This window comes from Lynx canadensis, chromosome A2 (genome assembly GCF_007474595.2).
Source record: "Lynx canadensis isolate LIC74 chromosome A2, mLynCan4.pri.v2, whole genome shotgun sequence".
In the NCBI taxonomy this organism is placed as follows: Eukaryota; Metazoa; Chordata; class Mammalia; order Carnivora; family Felidae; genus Lynx; species Lynx canadensis.
The window spans coordinates 7572917-7590416 of record NC_044304.2 but is presented as its reverse complement, the minus strand read 5'-3'; the positions used below and the strand labels follow the sequence as shown (position 1 = coordinate 7590416).

General features: G+C 56.8%; 1 protein-coding gene across 1 annotated transcript; it reads left to right on the top strand.

Moving 5' to 3' along the window:
* The first annotated feature begins 1554 nt into the window (after positions 1 to 1554).
* On the top strand, positions 1555 to 10829 carry CDC37 (cell division cycle 37, HSP90 cochaperone). Its single transcript, XM_030300217.2, has 8 exons — positions 1555 to 1757; positions 7110 to 7391; positions 7737 to 7845; positions 7954 to 8069; positions 8150 to 8272; positions 8819 to 9001; positions 9091 to 9162; positions 10247 to 10829. Exons 1-8 carry the CDS (start codon positions 1656 to 1658, stop codon positions 10400 to 10402), a joined length of 1143 nt encoding a protein of 380 aa, XP_030156077.1. The 5' UTR covers positions 1555 to 1655; the 3' UTR covers positions 10403 to 10829.
* Positions 10830 to 17500: the final 6671 nt, after the last annotated feature.

Genomic DNA, 17500 nt, shown 5'->3' with positions numbered 1-17500 from the left:
ACTTGGGGAGCGGGGAAAGCCCATAGCGTCCTGGTCCCCTCCCTCCGGGGTACCGGGTCCCCTTCCCCACCGCAGCTCGCAGCCCGAAGCTTACCTTGCAGTGGGGCTGGGGAGGGGATGCCCGGCCCTCTCCGGCCTGAGGGGCGGGAGGGGACAGGGGTGTCCAGACCCTTTGTTTGCTGTTGTGTGTGTATGTGTGTGTGCGCGACTGTGAGACCCGCTGGGGTGTGGGTCCGTGCGCGCGCGTGCCCGGGCCTTGACGGCCGCGGAGGTGCTGGACTGCCCGGGCTGGCGGGGGGGGGGGGGGGGGGGGAAGGGGAGGGGGAGGAGAGGGGGACTCCGCCGCCCCCGCCCGCCCACTCGCGGGTTTGAAAGATGCTCGAGGGGGAGGGGTTGGCAGCGGGCGGGCGCTTTTGTCTGGATGGCCCCTCCCCTTCCCTGGGTAGGGGAATCCCCCCCCTCCGGAGACCTTCAATCCATTTCCTCTAGTCCCTTCTCTCCAAACACCCTTTGGGGTAGTCTGGGGAAAAGCGCCCCTTACCCGAGGGGCTGGAGCTCCTCCCATCTCACCCGCCCCCACGGAACGCCCTTTAATCTGAGATAATCTTGGCCTTAGGCTGCAACACGGCCTTTTATCCCGGTATCAAAACGAGGGTTGGGATGTACGCAAGGGTGCAGCTGGGGTCGCCCAAGCTCACAGTAATGGAGTCTTTAGAGCCCCTGCCGAGGAAGGGGGCCCCAGACCAAAGGGGAGGGGCTACGAACGATTCTAGAGTACCACCACGAGGAAAGCCTCCTTCCGCACCTCCACGATCCCCTTCCCGTCCCCAGTCTGCGCGGGGCCTGGAGCACACAGACCGTTGGCTTGACATTAGCGACACCCAGCGGTCGCACGGGGAGACGCCGCGGACAAGGCTCCGGAGACCGTTAGGGTGATCCGGGTGATTTCTAGAGGGGGCGTGTGTGTGCGAATCCCAGCTCAGGAATGGTAGAGGGCTGGGACGCCAGCGGGAGGCTGTGGTCCGAGTCAGGGAAACACAGACCCCTAAGGCAACGCCACGTCGCCCCCACATCCCCAAAGGCAGGACCGTATTCCTTCTCCGCTTAGACCTTTCCAGGGCAGGGCCCTGTACCCCTCGCTCTGGGAAAGTGCTCTGATCAAGACACCTCTCCCCAGCCTTGTGTGTGGTCCTCGTCTCAAGGGGCAGGGGGAGAGGTCTTCCCGCCGAAGCCCGCCCCTGCAGAGGGCTCGGGCTGACGTCACTGCGGCGTGGCTAAGGGGACTCGCTCTCTGCCCCGCCCCTCGCGGCCTCCGCAAACGCCCAGCGGGGGGCAGCAGGAGAGCGGAAGGGGGGGATCGAGGTCGGAACGCCAGTCCGTATGCCCCCAGGAGGTGCCCAGTGGAGGCCCGCGCCCAATGAGGCGGGGTCTTTGCGGGGACTCCCGGGGGCCGGAACACGTGCGCAGGACCCTTTAAGGTAAGCCGGGTCGCCAGTGCCGCCACCGCGGTTACTAGGGATATAACGTCATGCGCGGGCGGGGACGTGCGCGCCCGGGCGGAAGCGGAAGGGGCGGGGCTCCGCAGGCCGAGTCTCCAGCGCTGCCGCCGCCAGAGTCAGAGCCGGAGCCCGTGCGGGCTGAGCCGCTGAGGCAAGATGGTGGACTATAGCGTGTGGGACCACATCGAGGTGTCTGACGATGAGGACGAGACGCACCCCAACATCGACACGGCCAGTCTCTTCCGCTGGCGGCACCAGGTAAGGCGCGCGCGCCCATCCCCTTCCTTTCCCCCCCCCCCCCCCCCCCCCCCCCCGGCCCGGGTCTCCGCTCCAGAGTTCTGACCCCTAGTACTGCCAGGGACCCCGCCATTGCCACCTGGGGTTCCCAACGCATAGTCTGGCCTTTTAATATCGCTTAAGGGTTCCTCGATTCAACTCTAGACCCCAGAACTGTCAGGGCGCTGAGTCCCTACCTGAGATCCCAGGCCTCCCCTCCGATTTCTGTGTGGAACTCCCTGTTGACCCCTAGGGCACCTTCCTCCGAGTACAAACTGATAAGACAAGCTTTGGGGGTGTTCCCCGATCCCGTCTGGGACCTCCCACTGACTCGCAAACCTCTGCCTCAGAGTCCGGACCCTGGTAATATTTGGGGACGCACTTCTGATCTCGGATAGACCATCGGTCCCTCTCCAATCACTAGAGTCCTCAATAGTTTGAATTTATTCTGCGATCTTCCTCCCTAGTTCTTGGCAGAGGTTCCCATTCAGATCCAGAGATCCCGCTCCTTCTCCAAACAGAACAAGGCTCTCTGTCCTCCCCTGAGATTTCTGTTCCTGGCTTGAGATTCCAACCCAGGACCCCTTCCCTAGAATGCAGACTGGTGCTCCACCAGGGCCTTCGGTCCCATCCAGGCTGGAGGTTTGGAACCCGTTTTCCCTCCGGACTGAACCACCAGCTCCACTCTGATGGAGCCTCCAATTCCAGCCACTCTAGCCTCACCTACTGTGGACCCCATTTCCCACTAGTCCAGGAAGCCCTACCCCGCAGGGCTTCCGGCACAGCCAGAGCCCCTGCCCCTCCTTGCTTTTGCAAGCCCAGGCACCAGCCACCCCCAACAGCTTCCTGTAGGTAGCCTAGGAATGCCTTATACCAACTCAGGTCCAACATCCAAACCCACCTGGCCTCCCTCCTGTCCCCAGCTTGGTCTGCTGCTGTCAGGCACCCCAATTGCCCCTGCTCTCATGAGGGACCCTCCCAATCTGATTCCAAATTTACTGCCCTTTCTTTTATCTATTTGCCCCCCAATCCAGATCCTGGAGTCCTACCTGGGTGTCCTCCCGCCTCTCCCTGCCCAGCAGTGCTCACAGACCAACAGAACAGGTCTCATAAGACCTAATATTCTAACCTCTTGCTCCCCCAAATCGGAGCTCCTACACCCACATACTTGTGCATGTTACACTCACACTGAGGGTGTATATTTCTCAGAACCTTCCACTTAGGAATTCCCCACCCCACCCTCGCATATAGCAACTCCCAGTCATTTATCCAGAACCTCCTAGAAGGGCCCTTCCCCATCCTGCAGTGTCTCTAGTCCCTACATCTGGTCCCCAACCCATGTCCAGCCCTTACCTTAAAGCAGCAATCTCTTGGGCCTTACCTGCCAGGCAAGCCACTGAGTGTAAGAAGAAAGTTCTAGCACTTTCCTTTACTTGCCGTGTGTAACATCTTATTATGAAATGCTTAAGACCTCCGCAGAGCTCTGAAGACTATTCTTGGGAACACCTATTTCTGTCACATAAAGAGGTTAATCTATACAGCTGTGTGAAGAACAGTTTGGTCCTGCCGGGTGGGAAGGCTCCCACCTGGTGCCCCCTCTCCTGCAGAATCCTGCCCGCCATGCCCTCCTTCCTCTGGGCACAGGACCTTTTCCCCGTCCTGCTGAGGGCCCTGTAGCTGTAGCGGAGAGTGTTGGGGCGGGGGAGGGGAGGGAACGATCTTTAGCGCCCCATTCAGTGGCAGGCAAGCTTGGGTTCTAATCCCAGCCCTCCCACTTACTCCTTTACTTGCCCTGCCCCTAGAGACCATCCTAAGACTGAAACGAGATTAGGCCCAGCTGGTACTTGGCTCGGGGCTGGGAGGGAGAGTCCCCACATGGGAGGGGGAGGGGGGATTAGTGTAAAGGTAGCCTGGTGTGCTTCCGAGCGGGGGCCAGCACACCTAAGTTCCAATCCTCGCTTCTCAATCACTGACTTACTGTACGACCTCTAGTGAGTTGTCTTCTCTCTTTGTGCCTAAATTTCCCCGGCTGGGAATACTAAGCGTGTCCACCCAATAGGGTCATTATGAGGAGTTACCTTCTTTTTTTAATGTTTGTATTTTTTATTTATTTTTATTTTATTTTTGAGAGAGAGAGAGCGAGCGAGCACGCACAGGGGTAGGGGGAGGAGCAGAGAGAAAGGGACAGAGAATCCCAGGCAGGCTGACACGGGGCTCCATCCCATGAACCACGAGATGACAACCTGAGCTGAAATCAGCAGCCGGACGCTTAACTGTGCCACCCAGTCGTCCCTGGGGTTCCCTTCCTTACTTAATGTGTGTAATGTCCTTGAGACAACATCTGACGTGTGATGAGCTGTCCGTAAACTTGAACCGCTCTCTGTCATCATTGTTATTTAGGTAATTCGCGTTCGTGGTAAAGAAAAATTCCAGAGGTTCCAGAAGGGGACAAGGGAGTCTCCCAGCCCCAGTTCCCTGGCTTCCTTGTCCAAATACAGCTACTGTTACTGGTTCCTCGTGGCTCCTTCCATTGAACTGTATGGCATTGAGATTCTGTGAGCCTCGGTCTTTCTGTCCGTACGGCGGGAGGGTGGTGAGCCCTGCCGGCCCCTTCTCTCTGCGGTGGCTTCTGCCCTGCCCAGCCCGCCGCCCCTGCCAGCTCCGGGATGGCTTTATTTAGCTTCAGCCTCCCTGGCGGCCACTCAGAGGACACCGAGAAGAGCTTGGTGGCCGCCCAGCATAGGCCAGCAGGGTGATAGTTTCCCGCCACCACCTGAGGCCAGCTGTAATGCCAACTCCAGAGAGCTCCTCACGAGGCAGCAGGAAGCCTCCAGGGCCCCGCAGGCCCATCGTGGAGGTGGGGGAAGTGATGGAGCCCACGGCTTCTTTCTCTTTCCCCTCCACGAAGCAAGGGCCTCCTCAACCTCTGACCACATGGGGGGAAAGTGAGGCTTGGGATTGGTTGTATGGATCCTGTGGGGCATTAGAGGAGGGCCCCGTTTCCTGACCCTCACCCACCAGGTGCCTGGCTCTGTGCTAGAACCTGGAGAGATACAGCCTCGAATAAGGCACGGAAGTGACTTAGCAGACCTTTCTGGTGGCGGCGGCCGCGACAGTGGTGATAACCGTGGGGTGTGTTCATTACTGAGTATGAACAGTATGCAAGCTGTTTCCTTGGAATAGCTCTTGAGGGCCCATTTCACAGCGAGGAACACGAAGGCTGTGAGAGTGGAAGTGACTCAGCCAAGGTCACGTTGCCCGAAAGTGGTGGAGCTGGGTGATGTGACTGTGGCAACAACCACTCCCAGTTATCGGGCGTTTGCTCTGGCAAATCCGTCTAAATGCTTGAAGTGCATTTTTTCTTGTTTGAGCCCCAGAAGAGTCCCCAAAGAGAAAGGCAGAGAGAGGGAGTGTCCCCTCGGATAGTAAGGACTGTAGCCACCATGGCTGAGTATCCAGCGTGGCTCTGGACCATCTGTCCTAACTTGTAACCTTGGCTTCTCCCGGTGCAACCCCGTGAGGGTGCTGTTGTCTGCATTTGACAGATGAGGAAACTGAGGTCCCTAGAAGTTAGGGGATTGACCCAAGGACATCCAGCCTTTACTTGGTGGCCATGGGGTATGACCCCACATTTGGGGTCCTGCGGCTGTCCTCCAGCATCTTATCCTATGTTCTGATGATCGCGAAGGGGCCTTTGGGGCTCACTGATGCAGAGTGGGGGCACTTGCGGAAGGCGCTGTGTAGGTGGAGTGAGGGGAAAAGAGTTCCAGATGGAAGGAACAGCATGTGCAAGGCTAAGAGTCAAGAGAGGGCTGTTGCATTTGGGGAACCCTAAGGGCCAGCATCTGCCTGGGACCCAGAGTTGGGAGAGGAGAGTGGGACCCAGGCCCCTGTGGGGCCTTGGTGCCATCTGGGCGGCTTGGGGCAAGGGTCAGGGTTCCCATCTGAACCCAGACAGTTCAGGTTGGGGTATCCGGGAGGACTGAAGACAGATGCGCGTATTTCAAAGACTCCTCTGGCAGCCTCTGAGTCTAGATTGGGGGACCAGCGATGGAAGGCACTGGCACTTTTCGGGGCCCCGTCAGTGGCTCTGGATTGAGCAGGCACTGAGATGATGGAGCTGAGCAGGGATGGAGAGCAGACAGGGCCATGCGATGCTACAGGGGGTCCAATGAGGAATTGAGCGAGAGCAGGAATGAGGAGGGGTGCTATCTGAGCTTGGGGTGCAGCAGAAGAGAAGGTCTGGGGAGCAATAGCTGGGGTGGGGGGGATGGGAGACTGGGGGGGTACCAAGCTAACGCTCAGGGTGGGGTACTGGCCCGGAGAGAGCTGAAGGGGTTTGGGCAGCGGTCCAGGAGCCGTACTTGGGGTGGAGCAAATTGGAGGGACATCTGGAAGTGAGAGCCATCAGGACTGGGTAGCATAGAAGGAGGGAAAGACAGGGCCAGTGAGCAGGCCTCAGTCAGGGGCAGAGATGGCTGGAGGAGGTTGCTGAGCAGGGGAGGGCACCCGAGTGTCACTGAGGGCGGCTCCAAGAAGAGGGGGAGCCTGAGACCCCCATTCAGTATTTCATTACTTTATTCACCCAACGGGTGTTTCCTGAGCCTTTACTGTGCACTTGTGTGTGCAGACACGAGAGTGAGCAGAGCCCCACCTCCACGGAGCTATTACCCTTAGAGGGGTACGGTGTCTAAAACACGATAAGGGGGCGCCTGGGTGGCTCAGTCAGTTAAGCGTCCGACTTCAACTCCAGTCATGATCTCACGGTTCATGGGCTCAAGCCCCACGTCGGGCTCTGTGCTGACAGCTCAGAGCCTGGAGCCTGTTTCGGATTCTGTGTCTCCCTCTCTCTCTGCCCCTCCCCTGCTCGCTGTCTCTTTCAAAAATAAATAAACATTAAAAAAAAAAAAAAAAAAAGACTGGTAAGCACGGGAGGGAGTAAGCGGTGGTGGGAGGGAAATCTGGAGAGAGAGCCAGCAGCCGGTACAAATGCCCTGAGGTTTGAAGTGGGTTCAAGGAGAGTGGAGGCAGCCGTTGTGACTGGAGGAAGAGGGCAGGGCAGATGGTGCACAGCCTTGTGGGTCAGGGTCGGGGATAGGACTTGGGCTTTTGCTCCGAGTGACGCGGATGCCGAGGAGGGAGGGTTCTCAGCGGTGGGTGGACTCGCGCAGGTGTGTGCAGGTGGGGCGGAAGGGAAGCCGCGGGTGTCTGTGGTGCAGAGGGTGGTGCGGACACCCGCCTGGGGCCATCCCCGATGCTGCTGGACGGGATGGGGCGGGGCTGGGGTCAGGGGACAGGCCCTTCCCCAGAGTGAAGGGCTGCCTCTGCCCACAGGCCCGGGTGGAGCGCATGGAGCAGTTCCAGAAGGAGAAGGAGGAGCTGGAGAGGGGCTGCCGCGAGTGCAGGCGCAAGGTGGCCGAGTGCCAGCGGAGGCTGAAGGAGCTGGAGGCGGCGGAGGGCGAGGGCAGCAAGGCGGAGCTAGAGCGGCTGCAGGCTGAGGCTCAGCAGCTGCGCAAGGAGGAGCGGAGCTGGGAGCAGAAGCTGGAGGAGATGCGCAAGAAGGAGAAGAGCATGCCCTGGAACGTGGACACGCTCAGCAAGGACGGCTTCAGCAAGGTGCGGGGGCGGGGCCGGGCAGGGTGCGCTGGGTGGCGGGCCGGCAGGTGGGGGGCAAGGATTGTGCGGGTGGAGGGAGGGATGGACTGGCGGGCCCCGGGCGGGGAGGGAAAGGCGTGGGGCTGGGCGGATGGAGCACCCCACTGGCACCCCCCTCTGATCTGCCCGAAGGCCCTAGTGCGAGGCCGCACCTGCCACGCCCACGCTCCCGCCGCCTCGATGCTCACGGCGCCGTCACCGCCTCCGCCGTGGACGGGATGGGCGCTGCGGCCTCGGCCCAGCCGGCCGAGCTGGAGGCGCCGTGCGGCCTCGCCCCAGCCCACTCCCCCTCTCGCCCCATCACAGAGCATGGTCAATACCAAGCCAGAGCAGGCGGAGGAGGAGTCGGAGGAAGTGAGGGAGCAGAAACACAAAACGTTCGTGGAGAAGTACGAGAAACAGATCAAGCACTTTGGTGAGTTGGGCGCGGGGTGGCGGGGGCCCCCCGGTGAGGGGTGCGGACGACAGGGGCTGGCCCCCCGCCTCCTGGGCCCTTCAGCGCCTCACCGACGGTGTCTCGTAGGCATGCTCCGTCGCTGGGACGACAGCCAGAAGTACCTGTCGGACAATGTCCATCTGGTGTGCGAGGAGACCGCCAACTACCTGGTCATCTGGTGCATTGACCTAGAGGTGGAGGAGGTGAGTGGAGCCTGCCCTGTGACTGGGAAAGGCCCTGCCCTGAGGCCACCACTTGGTGACACGCTGCTCTCCCTCGGCAGAAATGTGCACTCATGGAGCAGGTGGCCCACCAGACCATCGTCATGCAGTTCATCCTGGAGCTGGCTAAGAGCCTGAAGGTGGATCCCCGCGCCTGCTTCCGGCAGTTCTTCACCAAGATCAAGGTCGCGGCCCGGGAGCCGGGTCGGGTGGGGCGCGGGCCTCCTCGGGGCGCGGGCCACAGTCCACGTGTCCACCTCAGACTCAGGCCCGTGGGATCAGAACCCGCGATATCAGGGAAAGGGCAGAGACGTGCAGGGGCCACAGACCGGTTGGCCCCCAGACAGAATCTAAAAGGGGAGCTGACAGGACGTGCCGGAAGTCCCTACGGGGGGGAGGGACAGAGCCAAGGGCACCTGGGGTTTCTCACCCAAGCGCCTGGAGGAACAGAGCTACCCGGGCAGCCGGTGGTGGTGATGCAGAGATCGGGTTGGCTGTGCCGACCTTGAGGTGCCTGCAGAGCCCCTCGGGGACGTGCAGGAGGTGAGCGTCACATCACAGGTCTGTAGCTCAGGAGGCGTGCAGGCCGGTGGCCGTTAGCATGTGGACGGTGGGACTGGCTTGGAGGTCGTCCCGTGGAGGAGACTGACCGAGGGTCTGAGGGCCTGCTGCGGGGGGCGGGGGGGTCCTGGGTCCGGCCCAGTGAGTGCCTCCCGGCCCCGACCCTGCAGACGGCCGACCGCCAGTACATGGAGGGCTTCAACGACGAACTGGAGGCCTTCAAGGAGCGCGTGCGGGGCCGCGCCAAGCTGCGCATCGAGAAGGCCATGAAGGAATACGAGGAGGAGGAGCGCCGGAAGCGGCTCGGCCCCGGCGGCTTGGACCCCGTGGAGGTCTACGAGTCTCTCCCTGAGGTGCGGCTCCGGCTCCCCTGCCCCGGGTGGGCAGCAGGCGGGACTCCCCGGGGACCCGGCTCCTGACCCCGGCCCATCTGCACCCGCAGGAACTGCAGAAATGCTTCGACGTGAAAGATGTGCAGATGCTTCAAGACGCCATCAGCAAGATGGACCCCACCGTGAGTAACCGCGCCCCGGGCCCGCCCACCGGCCAAGCTGAGCATCCAGGGAGAGCGAGGTGTCCCCCGCCCGTCCCTCCCCAGCCCTGCCTGCCCACGTTGCCGGTAGCAGTGTCCCCTCTGGGCTTCCCAGAGGAACAAGGGCGGTCGCGTCCCCTCGTGGCCGGCACGGGAGGCAGCCAGGCTTTCGTGCCACGCGCTCGTTTACGGACGCGGAGCACCTCCGGTGTGACTCTAGCAGCGAACACGGAACTTTCAGCATATCCCCTGCCATTGAGTGTCACTGTCACCATGGGCCGTTTATGAGCATAGTGGGCACACCAGGCTGACTCCACCTTTGCCCAAGAAAGGGGCTCTGCTCCCCAGCCTTGGTTACCCCATCAAACCACGGTTTCTATGCTAGTACGGAAAATGGTTGAACACTCGGTAAACGTCAACTGTTTTATTAAGTGAGGTCTACGCCCAGTGTGGGCTTGAACTCGTGACCCAGAGATCACGAGTCGCGTGCCCTACTACTGACTGAGACAGTCAGGCGCCCCTGGCTGGTGGCGTTACTAGGAACAGTAATAGTGCTGGTAGACAGGACTTTGTGTCTTCCTAGACCTTGGTTTGATCCCATTCCTGCCACTTGGCTCGCTCGTTGGCCACACTAGTTCCTCCTCTGTGAAATGGGTCTAGTCGCAGGACCTGGCCCAGGATTACTAGAAGCTTCCATGAGAATGGCTCTCTAGACCTGGGGTCTTCAAACTGGTTCACAGGCTCAGCGCCTGTCTTTACAAGTAGATGCATTTTACCGGAACGTAGCTTTTGTTCTGGATGTACGTTGTTTAATTTGAATTAAAGTTAAGTAAAATGTAAAGTTCTGTCCCTCCCCCGCACTGGCCACTGAAGTTTTGGCAGCCACGTGTGGCTGGTGGCTGCCGTGTTGGATGATGCCGATTACAGGCCACTTCCGTCGTTGCAGAGTCCCTTGGGCCAGCTCTGGGCTAGAACAAGCAGTAAGAACGTCTAGGGATATGCAGGGCACGGGCAGGGCCCCTAGAAGGCCGCAGCCCGGCCTCACTCACCACCTCTCTCCCCACAGGATGCGAAGTACCACATGCAGCGCTGCATCGACTCTGGCCTCTGGGTCCCCAACTCCAAGTCCAGCGAGGCCAAGGAGGGGGAGGAGGCAGGCCCCGGGGACCCCTTGCTGGAAGCCGGCCCCAAGCCAGGCGACAAGAAGGATGTCAGCGCGTGACTCGCCCCGGCTGCCGCCTGCCTGCCCGCAGGCCCCCGTGTGCCCCTTTTCAGAAAACAAAAATAGATGCCTCTCCCCAGCTCCTGGCTTCCTCCACTTTCGCTGCTCCCGCCCGGCCCGGGTCAGGGAGAGAGCTGCCCCCATCCCACTGCCCCCACCTCAGTGCTCATCCAAGTCTCTGCTTTGAGTCAAGGGGCTTCACTGCCTGCAGGCCACCCCCCACCCCCCACCCATCAGCATTATGCCAAAGGCCTGAGGGTCCAGGGAGGGGTGGAGGTCGCTAGGCTGGTCCGTGGGGTGTGGGGAGGGTCCCCAGCCCAGAGGCCTGCTCCAGTCACTATGGGCTCTGTTTTCACTGTTCATCCGCTCTCGAGTCTTCTATATGGTAAACAGCAATGATCTACCAATAAAGGATTTCAGATGCTCAGGGGGGCGTCTTGAGGGCTGTTGACACAGCTCTTCTCTTGGGGTGGGAGGGGAACCCAGTGAGTGTCAGAGGCCTGGCCTGTGTTGCCCCAGGCCTTATCCTCCAGCTATCTCTATTCTGGTTCTCTCTATTCTGGTTCCAGGCTCTTCTTACACAAGCTATTCCACTGCCTAGAACATTCTTCCCCAGGATGCCTTTACGTTAGAGTTCTCAGCCTCACCCCCCACTCTTTGTGGCTTGTCCTCCCGGCCCCCTGCTGCCACCCATTCAGGAACATCATCCTCAATCTCTGACCACTGCCCTTGGTCTCCGTGACCTCCTCCCTGGTCCGGATCCCCGTCACCTCTGGCCTGCAGCCTGCCCCAGCCTCCTCCCCATCTCCCCCTTCCACACCAGACCCCAACAGGCCGTGGCCGGAGGGTGGCCGTGAACAAGGTACATCCTTCCCTCCCAGCAGAAGCCAAAAGCCCTCTCTGCAGCAGAGAGGCGTGCCCCTTCTGCCCGGTCCTCTCTCTGCCCTGGTCTCGTGTCCTCCCCTCTGTTCTCCCTCTCTCCTTGCAGGTTCTTGAGCACTTTAAATTTCTCTTTATCAGTGTGACCTTGGCAACTTCCTTAGCCTCAGTGTACCCCTCCTGTGCACAATGAGTAATGTTAGTGCCTTTCTCCTGGGGCAGTACTAAAATGACATCATACCACGGGGCAAGCATGGCGCCTGGCACTTAGATGCTCAAAATGCGGGCCTTGGTGTGTCTGTCCCTTTACCCAAACACCCTTCCCTGCAGCCCTCACGGGGCTCCTTTATAAAGTAACGGAACGTTTGGGCCACAGAAAAGGGCCTCGAGAATAGTATGATGAACAAAGACATCAGTTTAAGATGAAACCAACCAGTGAATCCCTCTGCCTGCCCCTTTCCAGGAGACCCCACTCCGGGCAGCTGCTTGTCACTCAGACCAGAGCTCAGTACCACTTTTTCCCAGGAGCCCTCCCTGACCCACCCGAGTTGCCCCTCACTTCCAGCCAGGCGGCTCGGCTCGCCTCACCTGCCGTGTGCCAAGCTTTGTCAACCTCGAGTCGTCCTCTCCCTTGCGCTGTGAGCACCACCGGGGCACAAACAGTGTCACGTGGTCCTCAGGTGCTCACAGTGCCCTGGAGGGGTCCTGGCGCGCAGTGGGCGGTCAGTAAACCTCTACCAAAGCAGAGCCTCTAGGTGGTGTTGGTGCACGTTGGTTGCCACCAGGGGGCAACAGTGAGCTGCAAACCCCAGTGGCATCACCTAAAGCTTTTCATATGGTGGGAACGGCAGCCAGGGATCCAGAGGGCTTGGGCAGGAGGAAGGCATCCTAGGGTCCTTGGTAAATCTCGCCTGTCCAGGATTCATCCAGGATTGGCAAGTTCATTGTTTACTGTGAAAACTTTCCAAGGTAGAATCCATATTACTGGCTTTTCCTTCTGCCTCAGGCTCCAATACAACTCAGCACTGTTACTGATTCTTTGCTTAAGATTTCAATATTTTGTTCGCGGATGGGTTGTTGTTTTTTTTTTTTTTTTTTCACATTCATTGTGCTTTTTAAAAATATTGCATTAAAGTATTTATCTTGGTTACTGAGCTTTTTGGTGCCCTCTTTTGCTTTCAAGCCTCACCTGCCTCACCCTAGTGTTGGCTCTCGTAGGACACGGGATTTAAAACGCATCAAGCGGGGCGCCTGGGTGGCGCAGTCGGTTAAGCGTCCGACTTCAGCCAGGTCACGATCTCGCGGTCCGTGAGTTCGAGCCCCGCGTCGGGCTCTGGGCTGATGGCTCAGAGCCTGGAGCCTGTTTCCGATTCTGTGTCTCCCTCTCTCTCTGCCCCTCCCCCGTTCATGCTCTGTCTCTCTCTGTCCCAAAAATAAATAAAAAACGTTGAAAAAAAAATAAAAAAAAAAAACGCATCAAGCAATATTAAGAAATAGGGAGACAGCTCCATATCTGCTCATTATCTACCCAGGTGGTTCCCTTCCCCCAATCACAGGACCCCACTGTCCATGGTTTCTTGTGACAACTTCCAGAGTTTCTTTTCAGAAACTTGTTCTTACCCCCCTCCTCTCTTTTACCCAAAACAGCATATCCTATAGTTGGAAATGCATCTTTTTTTTTTTTTTTTTTTTTCACTGAACAACAGACCTGCAGACTGACCTCCCCTTATCGTCAACACTTCCTCATTCCTTCTATCCTGTGTAGAAAGCTCCAATATACGCCTATCTCAGCGTTGGTTTCACTGACCCTTTTTGATTAACATCTGGGGTTTTCCCAGTCTCTATCTTTGCAAGCAAGAAATACCCTTGTGCACCACTTCCCATGAGTACGGGCATCCTACCTGTAGGAAAAATTCCTGGAAGCAGGATCTCTGGGTCTTAGCTGGGGAGGGGGGCGGGGGGGGGACAGAATTCAACTCAAAAGGGTTTAACAACAATTGCAATCAAGGGGTTGATGTCAGGGATGTGAGCGGGGCAGGGGGATTGGAGAAGCAACAAATGTATACCCAATGTTTTGTTTTGTTTTTCTAATTAAAAAAAAAAAAAAAAAAACGTTTACTTAGGAGAGACAGAGTGCCAGCGGGACAGGGGCAGACAGCGAGAGGGAGGCACGGAATCTGAAGCAGGTTCCAGGCTCTGAGCTGTCAGCACAGAGCCCGACATGAGACTTGAACTCACAAACTGTGAGAGCACGACCTGAAGTCAGATGCTCAACCAACTGAGCCACACAGGCATTCTTCAAATGTATTTTCTACAGCTGCTGTAACAACCACAAACTTAGCACCTTCAACACAAATTTATTATCTTAGAGTTCTGCAGCCCAGAAGTCTGACACGAGTGTCACTGGGTTAAAACTAAGACATTGGCGGGGCGCCTGGGTGGCGCAGTCGGTTAAGCGTCCGACTTCAGCCAGGTCACGATCTCGCGGTCCGGGAGTTCGAGCCCCGCGTCGGGCTCTGGGCTGATGGCTCGGAGCCTGGAGCCTGTTTCCGATTCTGTGTCTCCCTCTCTCTCTGCCCCTCCCCCGTTCATGCTCTGTCTCTCTCTGTCCCAAAAATAAATAAACGTTGAAAAAAAAAAATTAAAAAAAAAAAAAAAACTAAGACATTGGCAGAGCTACGATCCTTCTGAAAACTCGGGGTAGGATCCATTTCCTTGCCCTGTCCAGTTTCTAGAGGCTGCCCACAGTCCTTGGCTTGGGGCCCGACGCCATCTTCAAAGATGGTGAAAATAAGTCAGACTCTCACATCACATCACTCCGACTTCTTTTTCTTTTTTTAAACTTATTTATTTTGAAAGTGGGGGGGGGCGGGGGCAGAGAGAGAGAGAGAATTCCCAAGCAGGCTCCACACTGTCAGCATGGAGCCCAATGCAGGGCTTGAACTCATGAACTGTGAGATCATGACCTGAGCTGAAACCAAGAGTCAACCGCTTAACTGGTTGAGCCACCCAGGCGCCCTTCTGATTTCTTTTTCTGCCTTCCCCTTCCACTTTTAAGGATCCTTGTGATGACCTTGAACCCAACAGGATAATCTCCTTACCTTAAGGTCAACTGATTAGCATCCTCAATTTCCGCCTACAGACTAGTAACGCTCCCTTGTGATGCTTCTCCCTAACGAAGCCTGACATGTTCACAGATTCCAAGGATTAGTTCAGATGCTACACGGACACCTTTGGAAGTCTTTTATTCTGCCCACCACAAGGAGGCACCACATCCTAGGCTCAAGGGTATGTGCAGGAAACAGAATTAGCAGAACTCACCGAGATCTGGAGCCATGAAGAAAGTGCTCTTTGCAGAATATGTGGTCACAGAGACACAGCACAGCCGCTGCCCAAACTGACCAGGCAGGGAGGGAGCAAGGGAAGAGATATCCCTTCCTGGACTCCTACTTCTGGTCTCCGGCCAGGCTCCCCCATTGGTAGAACCCACCAGAAGCCAGGGACGTGGAAGCTGGATGAAGCACTTTGTTCTCTTGTGGCCACAGAAGGAAGCCCTCTAGAAAAGCTGCTCTAAGGCAACAAATATCCTGGGGCCTGGGGACAGAGCCTAGAACAAGTTACTCCAGCCCCCATGCCCCTTACCTGCCTACCCACCAAGTGAAAAGCCGAGATTCTCCACTATATTTATGCTGTTTCTTTTTTCCTGAGTGGGCGTTTTGTTTCTTTATTAATTATGATAAAATAAACATATGTAAAATTTCCCATTTTAACCACTTTTAAGCTCATGGTTCAGGGGCATTAAGTACATTCACGCTGCGGTGCAACCATCACCACCGCCCGTGTCCAGAATTCCTTTTTCTTCCCAGACTGAAACCCTGTCCCCATCAAACACGTGTTCCCCTTCCCCCTCCACCTGCCCTTGGCTCCTACCGTCTTCTTTCTTTCTCTATGACTCTGACTCCTCTAGGGATCTGGTATAAATTGGGATCATTTGTCTTTTGCGTCTGGCTCCCTGCACTTCACATAATGTTTTCAAGACTCGTTGACGTTGTAGGACGAAGCACGTGTCAAAGCTTCATTCCTTGTTATGACAATAATATTCCATCGTACGGCTACGTTACATTTTGCGTATCCCTTCATCTGTTGATGGACACCTGGGTCGTTTCCGTCTTTTGCCTAGCTGATGTTTTTAATTTCTACCCCCTTTCGAGTGCCTGAAATATTTCAGGGGGATTCCCCTGAGTCTGCAGGGAGGGGCCTCCCGGAGCTCCCAGCAGACCAGGGAAGAGCCAAGAGTTGATGAACTAAATTAGAATCTCTTTGTGTTCTTTTCAATGGGAGGATCTGTGGACCCGTCAGCCCGGGATCCCACAGTGTCTGAGTGTCTGCCCGGGATCACACAGTGACTGAGCTGGGATTTGAACCCAGACCTTCTGGTTCCGGCCTTCATGTGCGTTAACTCCTCCGTTTCCTCCCAAGACAAGCAGAGAATGTCTAGTTTCAGGCCGCTGGTGGGACTTGACTAGACTCCTGTATTCACATGTGTGGCTGACAGGGTGTGACAATTCCTTGGAAGGGTTCCCAGAAAACTGACCAACCTAATGGCTGTTTGGGGGAAGGGGCTGACGGGTCCACAGATCCTCCAATTGAAAAGAACACAAAGATTCTAATTTAGTTCATCAACTCCTGGCTCTTCCCTGGTCTGCTGGGAGCTCCAGGAGGCCCCTCCCTGCAGACTCAGGGGAATCCCCCGGTGCTAACTTCCTCCTGAAAATCCGCTGGACACCGGTGACCAATTGTCTCAGGTCGTTCAGGACTGTCGCAGTTTTAACCGCGGAAGTCCCCAGCCTGGGAATCTCCCTTGGTCCTGGGTAAGCCCCGGTGGTTGGTGTATCTGTCTGCAATGGAGGAGTTTGAGAAGGAGGCCTTGGGCCCTGGGAGCGGTATCTGAGCCTTCCCTGCCGCTTCCGTGCCTCTTTTATTTTTTAATGTTTATTTGTTTATTTTGCGAGAGAGTGGGGGAGAGGGACTCTCCAGCAGGCTCCACGCTCTCAGTGCAGAGCCCAATGCGGGGCTTGATCCCAAGAACCGTGAGATCATGACCTGAGCCAAAGTCAATGGTCTGACACTTAACCCACCGAGCCACCCAGGCGCCCCTAAAAATAAAATCTTAAAAATAAATAAATAAATAAATAAATAAATAAATAAAGGGGCACCTGGGTGGTTCAGTGGGTTGGGCGTCCGACTTTGGCTCAGGTCGTGATCTCGTGGTTCCTTGGTTTGAGCCCCACGTTGGGCCCTGGGCTGACAGCTCAGGGCCTGGAGCCTGCTTCGGATTGTGTCTCTCTCTCTCTCTCTGTCCCTCCCCCACTTGCACTCTCTCTCAAAAATAAGTAAACATTAAAAACATTAGAAATAAATAAATAAATATAAATAAAAGAAACTGAGAGGGCTCCCTAAACTCTAAGCACTCAGCCCTGGGCCTGGCATCCAGTCTGGGCCAATGTGAGCTATTATTATGATTTATTCTTATTACCGGGGTTATTACCATCTTTATGATCATTAGTCATAATAGTCACTTGCTATTTCCCATCCCTCCGGGGATGCTGGACACCCAGTCCCGGGCTCACTCTGTGCTCTGTGGGCCAGCTCTGGGCACAGTAGAGGCTGGCCCCCCCTCACTCAGCTGGCTGTTAAAGCATTTGGCACCTTTGGCTTCCTGTCGCTGCACTCCCCGTGGCAGAGAGGAAGCTGAGGCCAGAAGGCCACGGTCAGCCCTTCCACAGCAAGCAGGACAGAAGGTCAGGCCCAATGGCTCCCTAGGCCATTCACCCCACCAGTTTCTTAGGCACCTACCGGGTGTCAGGCATAATTCCAGGTGCTGTGGGTGCAGTGGAGAACCACACGGACCCCTCCGCTGTGGAGCTGACCTTCTAGAGTGGAAGACAGGCGTGAAGATCAGTGCTCAAAGAAACTTCCAGTGAAATGTCAGATTGTCGTAAAGATTCCAAAGTGGGGCGCCTGGGTGAGTCAGTCAGTTAAGCGTCCAAATCACCAGCGCAGGTCATGATCTCGCGGTTTGTGAGTTCAAGCTCCACATCAGGCTTCGAACACTGACAGTGTGGAGCCTGCTTGGGATCTTCTTTCTCTCTCTCTCTCTCTCTCTCTCTCTCTCTCTCTGTCCCTTCCCAGCTCTCACACACTCTCTCTCAAAATAAA